This window comes from Triturus cristatus, chromosome 11 (genome assembly GCF_964204655.1).
Source record: "Triturus cristatus chromosome 11, aTriCri1.1, whole genome shotgun sequence".
NCBI lineage: Eukaryota > Metazoa > Chordata > Amphibia > Caudata > Salamandridae > Triturus > Triturus cristatus.
This window is the reverse complement of record NC_140594.1, coordinates 583,067,198-583,087,749: the sequence shown is the minus strand read 5'-3', so window position 1 is coordinate 583,087,749 and position 20,552 is coordinate 583,067,198. Positions and strand designations below refer to the sequence as shown.

At 42.3% G+C, this 20,552-nt stretch overlaps 1 protein-coding gene across 1 annotated transcript in view; it reads left to right on the top strand.

Annotated features, from left to right (window-relative positions):
* Positions 1 to 20,552, top strand: part of DMTN (dematin actin binding protein) — a 335,689-nt gene that overhangs the window by 260,242 nt on the left and 54,895 nt on the right. The window contains exon 4 of the mRNA XM_085633833.1: positions 15,070 to 15,144. Within this exon, the coding sequence (XP_085489959.1) occupies positions 15,070 to 15,144 (75 nt within the window). The remainder of the gene's footprint in view (positions 1 to 15,069; positions 15,145 to 20,552) is intronic.

The window sequence follows — 20,552 nt, the reverse complement described above, 5'->3', positions numbered from 1 at the left end:
TTCTCTGCCGGCGCCGCTGGACTCCAGATTTGCCGAATACTAAGGCGGTTTAGTCTTCCTTCCACCTTGTTCCTCTTTCATCCACCACCCAACACTTTCTTTCTCTTATCCTCTCTCTTCCAGGTTCTTTTTCGACCCTGCTTTGTTCCTTTGTCTCAGTCTGCCTGTCTTTCTTGTTTTCCTTCTTTCTCCCTTTTTAGCCTTTTTACTGTCTTGCTGTGGGTCAAAGATTTATGATGAAAAATAAATTCCGGTCCCCAAAAATGAGTGCCGGTGTCCCCATGTGCAACCACCGCCACACATGAATCACTGGTGTAAATGATTAAGACCCATTGTACTGTACTGAATGTGCCCCATGATGATGCTCTGAGAGTCAGACCCCTTTGACCAATGTTGTTAATTTCTGAAGTAACAAACAAAAAGCAGGTGCCACATATAATTAGATGGGCTGTTGTTACTGCATGTAAGAAGCACAGAAGCACTCAAGTTTTTGTCAATCATTACTCTGTTTACAGCCAGCTAGCCAATGCAGGATAGAGGGATAGAAAGGTGTAGGACAGGCTCCTCCAACCAGTAGCACCTGAGCTACTGGTAGCTCTCCAGCTAACAGTAAGTAGCTCTCCTGTGTGTAGCCCAGCCTACGAAATCAGAAGCTTTTGCATGGTTGAATGATTATGAGTTTACAAAATTAAGTGTATTTAAGATGAAAATGTGTTTTTTTCAGAACTCATGCGCAATGTTTGGAGAAAAATGGGCACATTTCCAAAATATATTAAAAGCAGATATTTGAGTGATAAATCATGTGGCATTGGAGAGACTTACAACTAACTTTATTACCTTGGTGCCAGAGCGTTGCAGCCATAGCCCTTATGTATTACTCGCGTAGCGATATTAGAAACTGACAAAGCCTTTTTTTTTCATTACTGCTGGCAACCTTGCCGGAAGCACCAAAATTATCACAGTTTTGTGATCTTGTCTATGGGGGGCAGTAATGTAATCTTGTCTGACATGGCCACTATTACAACATTTATAATGTTAGTAGCCTGGTATGATTTTCATTGAACATAAGGTGCTCTTTTTAATAAAAAAAAGTCTAGCACAACAGTCTTTGTATGTCTATTAGGGCTTACAAGCATATTACAATATGTTGTTGGTATTCGGGTACTTTGGGCCAAAAGTCCTTTAAATTGAGAAAGAGTAACGTTTCTGTGGCATTAGGGACTTACATGCTGTTTCCCCTTTTATTAATCTTCGACCATACAATAAAAACAAAGTTATCATATTGTCCTTAAGGAAAAATGTAATGTGTCAACAATGAATCATAAACAAAACAGTACACATATCAAAGCTGCAAACAATAGCATATCAGAACCCTCACAATACCAGTGTTTTTTACCCACAAATCTTACTGTTCACGATATTATGTTAATTACTAAAGGCATACAAGAAGTTTGTTTCATTTTTTCCCAGAAAATTCCAGAAATAAATCCCAGATCTCTTCAAAGGTATTTGCCCTCCCAATTTTACAGTAATACATTCTTCCCAAACCTGCTAGATATAGCATTTCCTAAATTCATATTTCCATCAATATTTGTGATTTAATCTTTGTGTTCCCCAGAATGCACAATTAGCCTGCCACCCAACCCTTCAGAAAACAGAATATTTTGTTACCTTCTCCATTGTGTTAAGCAGAACCTTTATTCAAAATCACAATTTTCTTACCCTATCCCAGGTGTTTGTTTATCCCCGTATTGGCTCAAAGGAAGATGCTATCCAAAAACTCACTGACTGTTCAACACTCGATAAAATATGCAATAGCCATGAACCATTCGTCCATATTTTCAGCATGTACATCGTTTCATCAATTATAACTTGGAGATTTTATTTGGAGACCAGTAAAGTGTCATGAGTATATTTTTTGCTGTACCAGCAATAGCCCTAAATTTGGTCCAAATTTAGTCACATCTTTCAGTATCATAAAGATCGTTCAGTAAATTTGTCATCTATAGTAATGCAGAGCTCAGCCCCATGTCTATATCATTTTTGTAAATTGTTGGTGGAACTGGACCTAAAAGAGCCTCATGAATAACAGAGATTCATTAAGGGATCTGGTTCTAGCTATCGATTTCAAAATCATTGTACCTCGTTTAGTATCCGATATTTCCTCTGATGTAGACTCTAGAATATTGTAATCAGTAATTCTGTAACTGCTCATAGAGCTTTCATATTTCACCATATTAATATCTTTTTTTTCCATTTCCATATATTTTTGCCCGTGCATTCCTAATGTCAATCTGTGCCATGGCCCTCCCCCAGCTTGGCATTGCTAGCTGTGACTACCACTTAGACAGAAAGGCACATGCCTATTTTTTTAAACATTTGTTTATTAATTTGAAATGACAAAAAGAAACCCATAAAATCAGTCTGATGATTCAAATAGCCGGGTTTTACCTATAATAGTCATTTGGACGGGTCTTACATTTTACGTTATTTCTAAAATACAGCCAAGCTTCTATGCGCTCATCTAGGCCTTGGTGCCACAAAAGTGTTGTGGAAAGATCAACACATATAGTCAAAACCAAGACTCACAACCAATAAATAGAACCAGATCAGCAGTCGTTAATCCAGATAATATTAGCTGATCTAAGACCCAAGTTTTGGCAAATTCCCAGGGTAGCCATGGCTGCTATATACAATGTTTTCATCTGACATATGCCAATCCATGTTATTTCACCTGTCTTCTAATTTCCAGATCAGTTGGTTGCCCCACAGTTTAGCTCTGATGTGTCTTGCAATCTTTAAACCAATATTTTTTTTGTAAAGCATTCTATTGATTTTTCAAACCAGATAACATACAATGAATAAAACGTCCTTTTCTTTCTTCTTGCACTCCTCTCATACCACCCATGAGGTCGCCGGCAGTCCTAGTCTTTATTCATCGCAGTTCCATCCTTTCCAAACTTTTCAAATTTCTTTGGGCACCCTCTCCCTTCATAGATTGCTTTTCCTTGCATATAGCTCATATCCATTTCCTTTTCCCAGTCTCCACCCCAGGGTCGCTGTGGATCCCCATCTACGTGCTATTTCCCTTTTTGCAAGGAGGAACCCCAGGTTGATTAGTGTTCGTTGGTACCTTAAACCTATATAACAGCAAAGTTTACAATACTTCAATAGGGGGGGGGGGGCACTAAGTCCATGTTCCTAAAAGGACTGTTTTAACCCCACATCCTTCCAGCGGATTACATCCCGTCAGCCAGGTTTTCCACCACTTCTTCCCAGAAGCTCTGGAGCAGTGGACATTGCCAAATAACAAGGGAACATGGCCCAATCTGATCGCTTCCTCACAGGCATTTCTCCTCATGGGTTTGTCGAAAGGTTATGGTTCCAGTTCGGGAGTAATAGCTACGATGTTGTATTTTAAGTGCACTAAATGGAACTCCAATCAAATTGCTACTTCCCTAGGATATTAGAGGGAATCCTGCCATTCACAATCCTCTAACGGATCCAAGCCAAGCTCCCATTTGGCATTGACCGTGTGATTTAAACAAAGCCATTAAAAGAGAATTGAAAACTTGAGGTGTCCAAGGAGAGTTAAGAAATCACGATCCTTCATCAACAGGATTATATTTCAATTGTAGCTCCTTACTTTGTAAGCACCATAAAACTGCTTCAGCTCAGTTGCCAGAGCCTTCTGGCTTAGTTTGTGTTCCTCATTCTAATGGTTGTTTATTTCCAACCTATTGATAAAGGATTTGTTTTTTTTAAAGGAATAGCTATGACTGCACGTCGTTATTACTCTGTCGTACTGTTTCTATGTTCCAAACCTATTACCACCTCCTAGTATAGGTCTTGACTGCTTAACCTAGTAACCCTTGGAAAGGCTAACATACAAAGTTGTAGTTGTTTATTATTTGTAATGTGTAACCAGTTTGAGGGGTCCAGCCTCTAGGGGTAGCTAGAAAAAGCTAATGATGGCATCTCAGACTATCGTATGCTGCAATATGGCCCTAAATAAATATTGAGTCCCAAATATAGTTTGCAAAACATCATTCAACTGGGTGTAGAATTTTTATTACTCATCCAATCAGGTGATATTTCGGTAAACAATATTTATTTCAGACACATTCTGACAACTGCTTTCTGGCACCATACCAGAATGAACAGGCACATAGAGGTATAACAAGCAGCTGTTTCTCTGGGCATTCAGTAAACTGGCGACGAGGTATGAATTAATGTGAAACATAGAGAAAGGAACACTGTGACAATCTGAATTAATGAAACAGGTGGGAAGAGATGCCTTAAACAGAATAAGAGTATGAGAGGAGGTGTAGCGTCCAGAAAGGAGGCTGTGGAGTAGGTTTGCCACATTTTTATTGGAAAAATACTGCCCATTTATTTATGTATTGAGATTCTGAAATGGTCAGGCACTGATACTGCATAGAAATTTGTGTACAATTTTCTGTTTTCTATTCCTTCATGGCCATTCTGCTTCTGTATGCCTTAATAATCATTTCGGAAACGTTTAGGTAAAACTATGTTTTAAATGTATATTTCAAAGACATGCGCACTGCAGGCTTCTCTGTACTGCACATTGAATGAGTGGGGTTGCTCAAAATCGCAGATCCGCAGTCACTTAATAAGCGGTGAGTTTGCCTGCTCACGCCAATCCTGGTGCTGATCTCATGCTGTGTACAGCAAGGGAGCAGCGTTATGATTGTCTGAAGGATGCTGTTGCCAGGCCTAGTGTAGGTCTTTGGTGCAATCTAGTGTGAGGACTTGGCACCGCGGGGTGAGAGTATCTTCCCACGGAGCAAAGACCAATCACTGTAATAGCCTTTTGTGAAGCCATGCAGTGATTGGTTATTTCTGCCATTGCTAAGCTGATCGGCCAGTCTGTCTGTCTCTCTCCGAGTTGGTGAGCGAGAGGCAGGCTCAAGTCACTCACAGTCACAATCCGGATATGTTAAGGAGTGGACGACACAACACTACTTTGGTCAAGCGACTAACAACAGCCAGCCACTGAGCAAAGTAAAGTAGGTGGCACAACAGTGGAAGTAGATAAAGGGAGGGGCACTGGCAGACAGGAGTTAAAGTTTAGAAGGGAGAACAGGGAGAAGCAGGATACGGCCAGAAATAATGAAGAGGTGAGGTTGAGTTCAGTAAGGTTTGGTTAATAACAGCAATGACAACTCCCAAACCTTACCAAACCCAAACTCACCTCTGCTGGTTCAATGAGCAAGAAAACATGGCCCTTATAATTTTGCATTACTTCACATGCTGCATCAGTAACCCAGCCAGGTCTCCATTTGGCCTATCTGGAATGGAGGGATCTGGTGTCAACAAAAGACTATCTGTAAGCACTTGAGCATTTCCAACTGCATACTGTGTTTGTTTTTGCAAACTTATTACAATTTTCATTTTATTAAAAATAAACTTGGATGTTCCAAGGGTTGTGCGGTGTTAGCAGTTTGCGGGATTGATTCAATTTAGGTCTCGCCTACGTACTGCTTTGGAGTGACCTTTTGGAATCACTCCGTACTTTTTTGGAAACTCGTGCATGTACTGCACGGTTTCCAATGAGCCCTCGTGCATGTACAGCGTTTGCCTTGCGGGAGCGAGCAGCTGCGCCATCTGTTTGCAATTATCGCGCCCGCCGCTGCTCGCTCCCATAAGGTAAAGGCTGCACATCGCTTTAACTTTCACAGCTGCGGGGCCATGCTTGTCTATCACTGCTTGTTCTTAACTCTGCTGGTTGTAGTGGTCAAAAGTGTGGCAACACAATACTGATTTAACTGGAAAGTAAGCATGTGGCAAGAAGCAGGGTCCCTTGTTACGGTAGTAGCTCGGAGTGAGCTGTGAAAATAAAGACTAAGATAAGGAGTTGACTGGAATGCAGTAAAGTTAAATAGATATGTCAGTTTGAGTTGCACGGATTTAACCCCATGACGATGGACACACAACACGCATTCATAACAATACAACACTGTTACTGTTTCTTCTCACGTTACTCCACATCAAATAGTGTGCTTTACATCCAGTTATGTAAACTGACACGTGGTTTGTCTACTTGTCTCTTGCCGTCTATGACACTAGAGAGCCCACTATCACACCACAGCAGTGCTTTAAATGGGCAGGAACTTTTAGGTAGTCAGTACCTGCTCAACTCAGCGGAGGTGTAATGCGTTTCACGGGATAGCACCGACATTTCTCAGAAACTAACTGGTACTTTTGGAGCACTCCTATTTTTCCTGCATTACACCACTCAATAAGCGATAGACGAGTAGGCACATACCGATGTTCTTGTGGCCCTGCAAGTCCTCCAGCGTCGACATTTCTTTGCGATACCCGTAATCCCCGTTCTCCTGGTCTGACTGGAAATCCTTCACGGCAGTAGCCGCCCCACCAGGGCCTGTGCTGAACCGGAAAACTGTGGCCGGAGATCCTGTGCACAACCGCGCCTCAACCCCCCAGACTCTACCAAAGGCTTCAAAGGCGGCAGGAAGAGGGGGAGAAACCCCGAGGTGAGCAGCTGGAAGGCCTCCATGGGTGTCCTCTGCGGATACCACCTGTCCGCTACTTGCACGGAACATCCGTGAATTCAGCCTCATCTCAGTGGCCTTTTTCACCGATGTCATTTGGCCATAATTTTTTTTGCACTTCCGGGTCATATAACAATCAATCCAATGACTAGAGAGATTCTGAGAGGCGACTGGGAGTGGGTGGTAGTATTAAACCATAAAATGATCTAGGATTGCAGGCACCCCAACCAATGCTAGCGCGTTATACCGAATTTCGAAGTGCTGATTGGCTGTCGACTCCGCAAGTGCTTTGTCTGAGACTTTCTCGTACAGTCGGTAGGTAGGCCGTCGACTCCGCAAGTGCTTTGTCTGAGACTTTCTCGTACAGTCGGTAGGTAGGCCCAGTTTGGATAAGCGGAGTTTACACACGTGAGCTTATTCCCGCTTTTGCCTTCGTTTATGCCCCTGGGACAGCGCAGGCTGTGATTGGACAAAGTTTTCTGATTTCCATTGGCTGCAGTTCAGACAGCCTCTAATCCGATCAGGAGCTCCATCTGACTAGTGACTAGACACAATTGTGACAGCTGTATTTAGCTGCAGTAGGCGTACTTTATTATTATTTTTTTTTAATAATAGCTGTAATAGTTTAGTAAATGCTGTGAACAACAAGCATTTGCAATGCAATGGGTCTCGCATTTGCGAGATTTTGAGCTACTGGCATTGTAAATGACAAAGCGTTTTATTTATGTGTATTAAAAACCTGCAATGATAAAAGGCATTGTCATTTACAATACCAAGAGGTCAAATCTTTAAAAAATGTGAGACCTATTGCATTGCAAATGCTTGTTTTCTTTTGTAAGTTGAATAAATTAATGCAAGTGAGCTCGGACTTAATTTCTCTTTTTTGCAGTCCTGTAGTGAATGTCATTCAGTGCTCTGCAGTGGTCTCGGTGACGCGTAGCGCTAGGCAAAGCTAACACAAATACATTTTAAAATAGCAAACTACATTAAGTAATGTAACTCCCATTGCTATTTAGTTAAAAGAGTATTGGTCAAAGATGCACCAGTCTCCTCGCTGTTTGCCAAATACCTGATAATATTCAGTTTGTGTATAAAGAATGCTGGTTTTGCCCAGATGTCTCTTTTTCGAAAGTCGTTATTTAATCAGTTTCATGTACTGCGTGTTCCAGTTGGAACAGATGCAAATGGTGATTATTTTAGATACGATAAGTATTTGAGATAATGGAAACCTAAAAGAGCACAATTTAATTAGAGAGCATAGGGAATTAGATATTGCTTAGGAATTGTGTAGTGCGACTATATCCAGTTCACCGTGTGTTTACCTCTGAGCCTTACTGACATTATAGAAAAGGAATCTCGCTCGGTGGGGCTGTCCAACAAGCTCGATGTTTCTACAGAGGTGCCGCTGTGATGAAATTTGTGGCAAGAGGTAGCACAGTAAAGCAAGACTTTTCTTTTTTTTGTTCAATGACATTCTTGCCGAGGCATTAAACAAACTTGTGTTTTTCTATAGCTTTAAAAAATGCATTTCTATCGGTTTTTAGTGTCCATAGCCTGGATTCGAACTCGTGACCATAAGAAGAACACCGCTTTTGCCGTTTTTTATGGAGTCGATCTGAAGCGCTTTGCAGGAGTACCAGTTACAAACTGTCACTCCACAGGAGCCTGGCTCTCTTTGAAAGGTCTGGGCTCAAGGTAGCCATTGGATTGGTTTCATTTGAAGCCCTGGTTGTGAGTTAAAACTCCTGCAGCCCCTCCCCCACTCAACGGTGCCTTCGTGGTCCATGGCCTTTGTGGGTAACTCTGCTGTCATAACTATACTTTCACAATTGCTTTATTAACCTTCTTGCTTACTCAAATTTGCTTAAAAATGCACCATTTGCCCTCTCTTTTTAAAAAAAATTCTTAGGGGGAGAACCCCCCGAATCCCCCTTATGCCAGCTGGGCTGGCTTGCTCGCCACAGTGCATTCAGCTGCAACTTTTACGCATCACTACTTTCAAATGTCACCAGCCGCCACTTACAGCACCCCTTTCTACAGATGAAGCAAGACATTGTTGGCACTATTCCCCGCTAGAGCTGCCCTCCACTAATATACCGCAAAGTATGAGAAGCATTAAAAACATCTTGAAAAAAAAATCTTCATATTGTACTATTTTCGTTATGTGGTTAGAAAAGGTCAGGCATGCACACGCCGATACAAACGCACAGAGGGCCTAGTTTATGGATTTTTTTTCCGTAGGGCTGCGCAGTAGGCCTTGCTGCTGCACTGCCCTACGGCAAAAGAAAAGGGCAGAAATGCGCCGTATCCGTTAGATATGGCACTTTTTTTTGCCTTTTTCCCTTGCGCCGTCCCCAATAGGCTACCGTGCACCAACGCAGGCACCTTTGCACCACGGTGCAAAGGTGCCTGCGTTGCGGGGCAATTATTTTTGAGCAGGAAAAGAAACCTTCTGCACAAAAACAATCACAAGAGTCTTTGTCCTCTTTCTATGTGTGCTATGCAGCACACATAGAGAGAGGGAAAACTAGGAGAAATAAAGATATTTCTCCTCGTTGTGCCTCCCTTACGCCTGCCCTGGGGATGTGTATGTTTTTGGTGCTGCCTCAGACTTACTATTCATCGTATATCTGGGACAGTGTCAAAAAGCCATGGATGTCGCTGGGAATGCCCCGAGCAACACTCATGGAACCCCCCTTTCACACAGTTTTCTGCGTGAAAGGGGCACATATTTATAAGGCCATGAAAAGCCACGTAACGTGGCTTTATCTTACAAATATGCCAGTGGCACATTGCGCCACCGGAACAACAAAAAAGTGACTTTCCAGCGGCGTAATAGTGCCGGTAGGACCTCATAAGTGAGGCCCCAAATAAGGCTGTTCTTTCATCAAAAAATATAGACACGGGCATTCTCCTATTCCTTTCACTTCTAAAGACACAAAAGTACCCAACAACGGTGTTTTTTTTTGTGGGAATGAGGATATGACTCCAGATATTTTAAAAATGAGGTCCCAGTCATGATTTTGAAATGAGACCCTCTCATCTCCAGTTGGCCTTGTGTTCAAGTCCCTGCTTCACGTTCCATAGCAACCGGGGCAGAATTGCAACTCCCTGATTTATAAGCAAACATTGCCATCTAATGGTTAGCAAAAATACTGCCGCTTCCCTGCGCTCAATCTAAGTGTGGGGTAATTAATGAATTAATTGTATTCTTTTATACAATCACCACACAGTTTCAGTTTAGTGCAGCTGCGTGGACACTAACGACAGGTAGTTTCAGACATGAGAGAAGAGGCGCACTTTCTGAACATATTCAGTGGTACATTTGAGAGAGCCTTTGAAAAGCCACTGAAATCTATGGGATTCGATTTGCGAAAATTCAGGACAGATCTGGCAGAAAGTAGGGTCTGTTATTTTTACACAGATTAATGCTGCCTGGCCAGGTAGAACCCAAATGCAGCAAGCAGAAGCTGAAAAGTGACTAGTTATTCTTTGCAAAGTTTCTACTGCTGCAAAGCACCACACGTGTTTGGGATTTTTTGTAACTTGTGTTGCCTTTGTGCTAGAAACCATTTTTTTGTTGCTCAGATCTGCAAATTATGTGACAAGTGCTGTAAGTGCATAATTATGTGGAGAACAGCATAGACACTGAGTTGCATAATGCCAGTGCCCCCGGGTATAAGTTGTTTAACGCTGAGAGTGACAATAAGGAGTTCATTACCAGGGAAGGTTTAGGGGGTAAGTGAGGAGGTCATCAAGGTGATGGAAATGGAGGACCGGGAGCTTAGCTGTTGACGAGGGGAGAGGTGTGGTGCACCTAAAATAAGATGGGGTTGTGAGTTAGCAGAAGAATCCAACTAGATAGATCTTGGAGGGAAGGGGATGGGGGAATGGGCGTGGTTTTAATAGGGTAGATGGACATGGAGCGAATCAAAAGTGGGATATGCAGACAGTTCACATGCCATTAATTTTAGGCTCTCTAGCAACACAAAAGGCGTCTTAAAGGAATGTTGAACGACTACTGCTGTATTACTCCCAATCCAAACAAAAAATAAATGCATCCAGTCAGAGGGGACCTATCACATTGGTTAGGTCACAAAGCAAAAGCAAACGTCAGACCCAGTCAGACTCCTTTGGTGAGACATTGGGCATATTTGGCCCTGTGATCACACTGTCTGAGGGTCTGTGAGTTGAAGCCTGAAGCCCGACTTTTGTGGGTTTCAAGAGCGACAAACATATCGACATTTTATGTGGTCCACTGGTTGTATGTTCTTTCATAGTATCAACATAGTTATTTTCACAGTCTTTTTCTGCAGAGTGGTGTTTAAGTCTTTATGGTCCTGATGAATGCCACACACCTGTTAGTAGGGTATGAGATTGGCAGAAACATGTTGATTCGTGTATCACAATTGGGGTGATGTCAGATCACCCCCATTTTTTAAATATATCCTTTAGGGAGATTGAATCACATTTTGTTTTTATTCCACCAAAAGGTATTTTTAAACTTCATGCTGATCAGACTACACTCTGCTATTCCCACACCATGTAGTTCAAATAGCATTTGGTAAAAAAAAATTAAAGAGCTCCTCCCCGAGTGGGAGTTGTAGCTCACAATCCCAACCACTGGAAAGGGGTGTGATGAGGAACCCTATGATAAAGCATGCTACCGAAAAGTGGGCGAGGGTTCTCACTCATCCTTAAAACAAAACCTTTTTTTTGTGATCAGGAGACTTTTTCTTTTGTTTTGTGACCTAACCAGTGTGACAGGTTCCCTCTGACTGGATTCCTTTATTTTGTGTTTGAGTAATTTTAATCTGTTATATCGTGGCCAAGTGTTCTTTTATTTCCAAGGGGTGGAGAGCTGAGTGTAGTTCTTAACTAGTTCAAGTGTTAGCAGATGAGGGGCACCACCTCTCATTTGTGGCACTGGACTTATTTTTAAACATTACATTTTGAATCAGGGAAAGGCATAAAACTGAGAAGGGAGAGAAAGATAGGAAAACATTGACAAAATGAGAAAGGGGGTTACAAATGAACCCGAAAGAATGAGATAAAGAGACAGGAAGTGTAGGGTGGTGGTAAAAACAGACATGAGGTGGAACCAACAGTAGGTAGCCTTCATCTTAGGCAACCCACGCATTCAACAGTGCTGGTGGTGGACTTGCAAGAAAAATGTTGGGCTCATGTACTAATTTTCTTTTACAAATTAAACACTGATTCCTGCATTCCATGGCTGTTCAGGCCTTTCTTGTGCCCCTGAGCACGTATAGGGCTTTGCTGTGTTTTAAAGTGGTGGATTCAACATGGGTAGCAATTTAAATGCATAGCTGTCAAGCGACCCTATTTAATGGGTGTCACATGCAGTCACCCGTTGAGAACAAGCAATGTCGCTTTGCATGCTCACATTTTTGAGCCCATAATTACAATGGTGAAAGGAAAACTACAAGTTCCGGAATGCAATGTCGACTGGCTAAAAACCCTGTGATAAAGAGAAACATTACTATAGATCTACACATAAAAAGGTAGGCCCTAGGCTAGAGGTACCACTTCAAAATTGATGCGCAAGAAAAAGCTGTGGTAAGTCAATTTTTAGAACTGGCTTTGGCCAAGACCACCTGAGTTTTTTTACCAAACCCACAGATGTAATACACATGCTTACAGGGGTTTTTAATCAGCCCTCTTCATTCACTGGTTTCTTATTGTGTAATTTGCATATTTCTTCTACTCGCTAAAGCATGCAGTATGGGATAGTGGGTCCGCTCACTTCAGCCAACGGCTAACTTCACTATGAGTGACAGCGTTCTGTTTTGCCACAAGAAGCACATTGGCACACAAAGTAGTTCTGTTCAGTGTCAGGAAACACTGTTAAAATGTGTGCTTTTTGAAAGCAAAAAATATTTTTTCTTTCAGGCAGTGTTTATTTTTTTATGTAGGTGAAGGTCCCACAGATCCCTCAACAATAAAGTTTTGAAAAGGCATGGCAAAATAAAACAAGCATTGGTGAAGCCAAACGGGTGGCATGCAAAGCCAGAAATATGGGCTTTGTCCATTGTTACGGCTTAACATTGTAAAGTAAAATTCTTCAACTTTAAGGATTCCTATCACAACTTCATAGTAGTACATCACGGTGACAATAAAACAGGGTGCTGGGGAAGCACAACACAATTTCACGTTATGGCATTATTACTTTCGACTTAACACCATTACTTCCGGCTTGATTACCAGTCCGCATTATGGTGCTGGAAGACTTCCTCACCTTTACCCGTCAAGTAAAGCTTCCTTTTTGCAGCTTACGCCGCTCGTTTTAACAAGATATTCTTCATAGTTTACTGTAATTTGACCTCATCAGAAACGAATAGTATTTTTACCCTGTGTTCAATGTTCCTCTTTTATTGGTTAAAATCCTTCATAGGCATAAGCAGCCAGCACTAGGTTCAGACAACCTTTCAACAAGACACGTAAAATGGGGGCGATGCAGAGCAATTTCACTTGATGGCATCATTGCTTTCACACTTGTCCTTGTTGCTTTTAGACTCTATAACCCCTGTGCAATTTGGTACTTTGAATCAACTTCACACTCGTGAGCCAGATACTGTTTTTTGCAGCTTGTCATTTTAACGTGTATTTTGCTGTAGTTTCAGCTCCTCAGACAAGAATAACTTTTTTTATCTCATTTTCAATGTGCACCTCACACAAAATTTCTCAGTAAAAAAATATCTTGTAGAAAGGCATTGATTTCTTCTCTGATATCCCGAAACTACAGCGAAACGTGTCAGAGAATATCTTGTTGAAATAAACAGTAATTGACTCCAAACAAGAAAGAGAGTTTTGAGTGGTGTATATGAAGTTGACTCAAAGCACCATAATGCTGAGTCCTGATCAAGCCTTGCATCAAATTCACCAGCAAAGTTTCTCCCCCAATTTTAGTGCTACATTAACAGTATTTATCCAGTGTGAAATGTCTATATCGCTGAAGAGCATATCTGAGAGTTGCCAGCCTCCACCCTGCAGGGTTAACTCGTGAGGGAAAGGGCAGTTCCATCCCTTTTCCCATTCAACCACCCCGCTGCCTACTGGGGCCGAATCCAGTGCTTTCCTGGGACATGGTAAAGGTGCTGCCTTAAGGCGTCACCAATAAGAACAGGGCTGGCTTTAGGGGGGAAACAGCCTTTACCACGAAGGCTTTTCTACGCATTACGTTTACAACGGTACACTTACCTCGTAAACGTCTTTACAACGCGTATTGCTTCCACGACCGTCTTTACCACGCAAGCAACGTCTTCACGGAATGGCTTCTTCCTCATCCGATTCAGTCCTTTTTTAGTGTCGGCGAAGACGTGAGAAAAAGGCAAAAAAAAGAAAAAAGGGGGCTTGGGTGGGGGGGGGGAGGAGGGGTCACCCCCCCCCCAAAAAAATGCGTGGTAAAGGAATAATCGAGGTAAAGGATATGCGTAGAAAAATCATTCCGTTGTAACGCATGCGTGGTAAAGGGATGCTTTGCAACGGAATGCGTAGAAACGACATATATTCGCTTTAGGGCAGTGCGACTGGTGCGGCCGCACTGGGTGCTCGCCTGAAAAGGGGGGGGGGGGGATTGCTTATGTTTTAAAAATACCTGCTGCAGAGTTCCTTGTGTGTCCAGCTTCCAGGCAGCAATTAAAAATTCAAGACAGCTCTTGTGAGGAATATTCCTGCTAGAGGGAGAAATCAGAATTTGTCTAGTGGCAGTGTTGACACACCATTAAGTAGCACGGATGGTGAAATTACCTGCTGCAAAGAACAGATCTGTATTTTATGTGGATAACTGAGTAAATTAATAAAGCTAGCCTCTACCAGTGCTTTAGAACAAATTAAATGTATGTGAGAGAGGGACAATAGAGAGTCAAGGGGCACATTTGCCGGGTAGTAGTGAGGGAATCCGAGGAAAAGGGCATACATATGTAGGCCTAGGCGGAGTTTCGCGTACGCAAAGTGACAAAAAAACTCAGCAGGGTTCCACCCGAGCGGCAGCTTGCACTCGCCAAGTTACCATTGGCAAGTGCGAGCTGGGAAAAAACTCCGCTCTGCTACACGGAGCGTTGTTTTCTGCACTTCGCGAACTCCGCGGAGTGCATAGTGCAGAAAACTCAGCAAACAAGCGGAGTTCACCATCCAGGCCTAGTTGTTTGGGAGGGCTTGGGGGGGGCGCCAGTGTCGCACAGCGCACCACAAGCTGTAAATCCGGCCATGATTAAGAAATATCAAATTACAATAAAAGGCCTGCAAATTAGCATTTTTCTTAGGCAGTTGGTAGCACTCTTAACTGAAAATGTTTTTGGATCACCGAAAATCCTTGCACAGTCCCTGACTGACACTGTCACCAACCGGTAAAACCCTGCTCCACCTGGCTCTTGTTTTATTTGAACACATGCTTGGCTGGTATAAATTGCATGTAAAACATGACCCTGCTCAGCCTGAGCTTCCTTGCACACGAGTTTTCGAAAATGACATCCCTTTGGTACTGACAACGCTCTCTTTTGTTTTTTTGTAGCAAACCCTGACCTCCCCAGGGAGCGTCAGCTCGTCGCGGGGCCCTAGCATGCCCGGATCTCCTTCAAGCATTGTGGTAAGTCTGGCATTTTTGTTACCCAGCTCTCTTTGTTAAATTTACAGATTCCTGAAACTCGCATGCGCAGATGCGCAACTCAGCATCCGGGGAGACTGCATTGCAGTTGTGCAACACCTCCATGGGAACAACATATTTATTTAATTATTTATTTAATTATTTGGGGATTTAGAGGTTTCTAGAGGGCATACATTATCCATAAAAATATTTTAGGTAACTGTAGAAAAGAATAAAAATATAATACAGTTGAGGTGCACAATAAACAATGGTCAGGAACTAGTAAAAAGCTACATGAATTAGACATTTTGTCAGGATATAAGTTGCAGGCAAGATGTAAGATACCAGTTTGGCTATGGCAGTGGTGAGTGCAGCGTAGAATGCCATTGTGTTGGTACCTAGGCAGATAGATGGGTTCAGCAATGATATCTTTGGCATTCAGTCACGAAGGATAGGAGGGAATCATGTCGCAATAGAATGTGGACATAGTGTGCAAGATAATCTTAGAAGGTGATTAGCAGTTTCAAACCTATACGTTTTTTCTGCCTTGTCCTATACACATGCCCCTTTTAGCTATTGGGAATTTCACTACTTGAATGTGGGGAGTTGCAGTGGAATGGGGGGGGTCGCTGTGCTCGCCTAACTGGAGAGCAAGGAAAGAGCTATCTCCACCAATGCAGTGAGGGCATGCCCAACTCCCACTGTGCCCTAGACAACTCTAGTTGTTTTTTTGTATTTATTGAGTTTTTTCAGAAACCCAATGGAGTAATATTTTGCAAATGATATTTAGGCCACAATATTTATGTAAGGCGATATTTGGTAGGTCGCCATCCGATAAGCAAGGCGCCTACACCTATAACAGAGTTAGCTGCCAATCCAAGATCGATTATATCCTCCTCAATGTTAAATTGTGGAGGCACTTGATTAACATGTTAGTGGGTTCGACCACAGAGAGTGATCATAATCCCCTGTGCTTAACTCTGAAACCCCTTTGGGAGGCAACTTACTACCAGCTGAATAACCAACTCCGACAGTCACCAGAGATATAGTCCCATCAAACATACAATTATGCAGTCATTGGTCAGTACATGTCAAAGCAGTACAACAAGGCAAATGTTTGTCAAGGATTAGAAATTCCCCTTTTAATGACCATAACCAGCCGACACGTGTTTCATCGTGGGGAAAGTAAACCAAGACAAGTTTATCAGATTGGAAAAACTTAAGAAATTAGAAAACGCTAGATGGTGGGATGGAGCCACTTTGAGACAATACCTGAGACTGGATAGGGTACCTAGGGGTCTGAGATCGCAGATATTCCCTACTTATGATGAGCTGGACGAGGATCTGTTGGCCAAATGGGAAGAGGCACTTAATCACAAATCCAAGACTTTAATGCAAATTCTCATAGAGAGTGCTGAGAGGAAAGTAAATAAATTACAAACTGATATAGCTACCTTAGAAGATGAAATAAGAAATCTTAATCGTAAGGAGGCTACCGAGAAAAATTATGCAACCCTTAAGGATATATTAGCCACTCACCAGAACGAAATTAAAGACAGAAAAGCTAGACAGCTTAGACGGGACGAATTGGATTATAAAACGGGCAGAATCTTTACCTATGCACGTAAATATGACATACTCTTCCCTACCAACCTGACACAAGAAAAACCAGCAAGAGCAGATGATATCTCTCCGGCTTCGAGTTCCACATCACTGAGCATGCCTCCATCCAGTGATAGTGAACATGAGTCAAATCCCAATACCAAGAGACAGGAGTCATCTTTTTTAAGGGAAGTCAGGACCATACGGAAAGGAAACAGGGCCTCAAATGCACGCACCGTACAGGACACAAAACACGTAGAGGGGGGAGAGGGGGCAAAGGGAGAGTACAGAAGGAAACTACGCTCAGGAAACGAGCGGAACCCACTATAGAACCCATTTCCGAGGTTCAGGTTGTCAATCTGTCATCTATGACACTTTCTGCAGACATGAATTCATTGCTAAGTAAGGGCCTTAATTTCAACCCTACGGTCTCTGGTGATTATTGTAGACTCAAAATTGATCTGTTTAAATTTGTGAGAGCATTAAAATTGAGGAAATATTTTGCCGATAACCCTAAAGACAATAAAAGAGTTACCACAAAATATTGTGAAGATGTCTTTGGTGTGCCTACTATCTGTGACATACAGGCTACTAAACTGCTCCTTTCTCTGACAGACATAGAAGAGTCTCCTTACACCATGGTGCAACTGCTAGAAGAACTCGAAATTGATACTTCCAATACTCCAGTTAGTGGCCTAAAAAACAAATCGAAGTGGGTACCCACTCTCACAGGGGGTAATGTTATTGATGTCTTTCACAAAAGGGTATTGGAGGATCTCAACCAACACGCATCTAAAAGAAAGAAAAACAAGTGTTTTCTCTATGACAATCTGACTGCAGGTGAACGTCAGGCATTAAAAGAACTTGTGGAGAATGAACACATACTTATCAGGGAGGCGGACAAAGGTGGTAATGTGGTTATCATGAATCGGGTAGATTACAATAACGAGATTCTATCACAACTCAGTGATCACACATGCTACCAAAGTATGACTTACAATCCGATGGGTAATTTGTCGGCATTGATCAACAAACATCTCGCAGAATGGCACACCACAGGTCTTCTAGACGCAGATGAGTTAGCCTACTTGAAAGTCTTCAGACCCACATTCCCTGTATTGTATACTTTACCTAAGATACATAAACAACTCCCTTTCCCTCCAGGAAGACCCATCATTTCTGGGATAGGGGGACCGACTGAGAAGCTTTCAGAATACGTAGATATATTTTTGGGCCCGTTGGTACGCAACTTGGCATCATACATACAAGACACGAAACACATTTTGAGTATTCTATCGGACTTTCAGTGGCAACCTGGTATGATTTTGGCCACCTTAGACGTAGTCTCATTATACACCAGTATTGATCCGGAACTGGGCCTTACAGTAGTAACTAAAACTTTGGAGAATAGGCCAGCCACGCTTTGGCTACACAACGACATGCTGATCACCATGATGAGACTCATACTGAACAACAATTTCTTTTTATTTGATAACACATGGTACAAACAGGTAAAGGGAGTAGCCATGGGTTCGCGTTTTTCACCTTCGTTTGCTAACCTTTTCATGGGCTGTTTGGAGAAGGATTGGATTTGGGGCGCTAATGGAACAGAGTGGGTCAACTCCATTATCTACTGGGGTCGCTATATAGACGATTGTCTCCTTGTGTGGTCAGGAAGTGAAAATGAACTGTTGAGTTTTTGCACTTACCTCAATACTAACAGCTTTGGCATACAATTCACTGTTGAGTACAGTACTACTAATGTTACTTTCCTTGATATTGAACTTTTTGTAAAAAATGACAAACTGAACAGCCGCCTTTTTCGCAAGGGCACCTCGTGTAACTCTGTACTGCACGCACACAGCAATCACCCATCTCATCAGGTGAACGCAATTCCATATGGGGAATTTTTAAGAGCACGACGTAACTGTAGTGATGATTTGGAGTTTACTAACTGCATCAAGGAAATGAAACATAGATTCCAAAAAAGGGGCTATCCACCTTCAATTCTCAATAAATCAGAGAATAGAATCGCCAGGGTTAAACGTGCCAACACTTTACTTCCCAAGACCACTAACAAGAATACTACAGAACGCAACACACGCATGATCACCGAATACAATGCCTTAAGTCCAGTCATGAGAAAAAGCCTTAATAAACACTGGGGTATACTCCATACTGACTCCTCCCTTCGGGAATTTTTGACAAGCAACCCCCAGATTACGTATAGACGAGGCTTCAATCTTCGTAGTAGACTTAGTCCTACGGTCCCTAAAACACTAAGGAGGGAGTCCTGGTTTACACCACTGACATTGGGTTTCCATAAGTGTGGATGTTGTGGAGTTTGTAGATGGGCGAAACATAAGACCACAACTTTCTCAGGACACAATGGTGACACTTACACCATTAAATCCAACATTAACTGCACTACCAAATTTGTGGTATACATTATAGAGTGTAGGTGTGGTAAACAGTATGTGGGTAGCACCATCAGAGCACTCAAGGAGAGAATTGGGGAACACACCAGGGCAATCCATCAAATGGATGCCAGATACCCAGTAGCACTCCACACTGCCAGCTGCTCTGCTCAGGACAGCCGAGTAGTTTTTGAATTCTTTGGGATAGAAACCATTGATGTGGGGGCACGAGGGGGCAACAGAGAACTCCGTCTAAGACAGTGTGAGGCCATGTGGATTATGCGCTTACAAACGGTTGAGCATGGGCTTAATTACGACTCAGAAATGCAATATTTTCTGTGTTGATAATTATAGGTTTCAATTTTGGATGCTGGTGTGGGTTGGATCGTGCCCACTAGCTTTTTTATACTTCTGCTAGCTGGGGTTTGGGACAATTACTGTATTCATATTTGTCCGGTCACCACTTCATTATTCTTGCTTGTTTTTGTTGAGCATATAGTCTTGAAATGTTGAACCCTCATGTATGTGACTGTGAATATTGTATTCATCGAATATCATTTCTTCTTGTATTGTGATGATTGTTCTGATTTATGTTTGTCGAATTCTATAGTGCTCTGTGTACAGTACCCATGTTTTGTGTTGGCGTTTTAACTCATTGTGAGCTTACAACGTCTTATTCATATTATTTGCACTATATGATTTTGTGACTGCTTCTGTTGCCCTGTTTTATCTGATCTGATGTGCTATATATATTAACAATACTTTTGTACAGTAACACATGGTTATCCGCCGTACATCAGGATGACTAGTGTACATATCTAATATTTTCTGATCCTTTGTATCAAACTCCACCTTGTTGCAATTATGGATTCACCCGTAAACAGTATTGTAATGTGTATTTACTGTCCCTCCCCTCTTCTTCTTAGTACACTGTCTCTTTCTTTCCTCTCACCCTGTCGCTCCATTATTTACACCCGTTTCAGGGGATCTTAATAATATTTTTCATCCATATATACCCCTTTTAAGTGATACATACTTATTTTGGGATCCGTTCACTTTTTCAGGACTATCGGGTTTAGTACTCCTTGCCTACGTCAGGTTTTGACACGCACCACTCGCGTGTTGCATAGTCACGCATTGATAAATTCTTGAAAATGAATTCCCTCTTTTAGCGAGGGTTTTCCAAGTCTTTTTGATCCAGACTCTGGATGTATGCACTTGCATTCTCGGGACTTCGTCGTGACTGCTGCGAAGTCTTTCTTCTTTTGGGGCACTTTTCTCTTGGCGTTGACGGTCTAGTTTTCCGGCCTTTGCCGGCTTCTTAAACACTTCCGGATCGGGCTCCCAGGACACACCTAGACACTAAATTGTTACCGCCAGATTAATCGGACG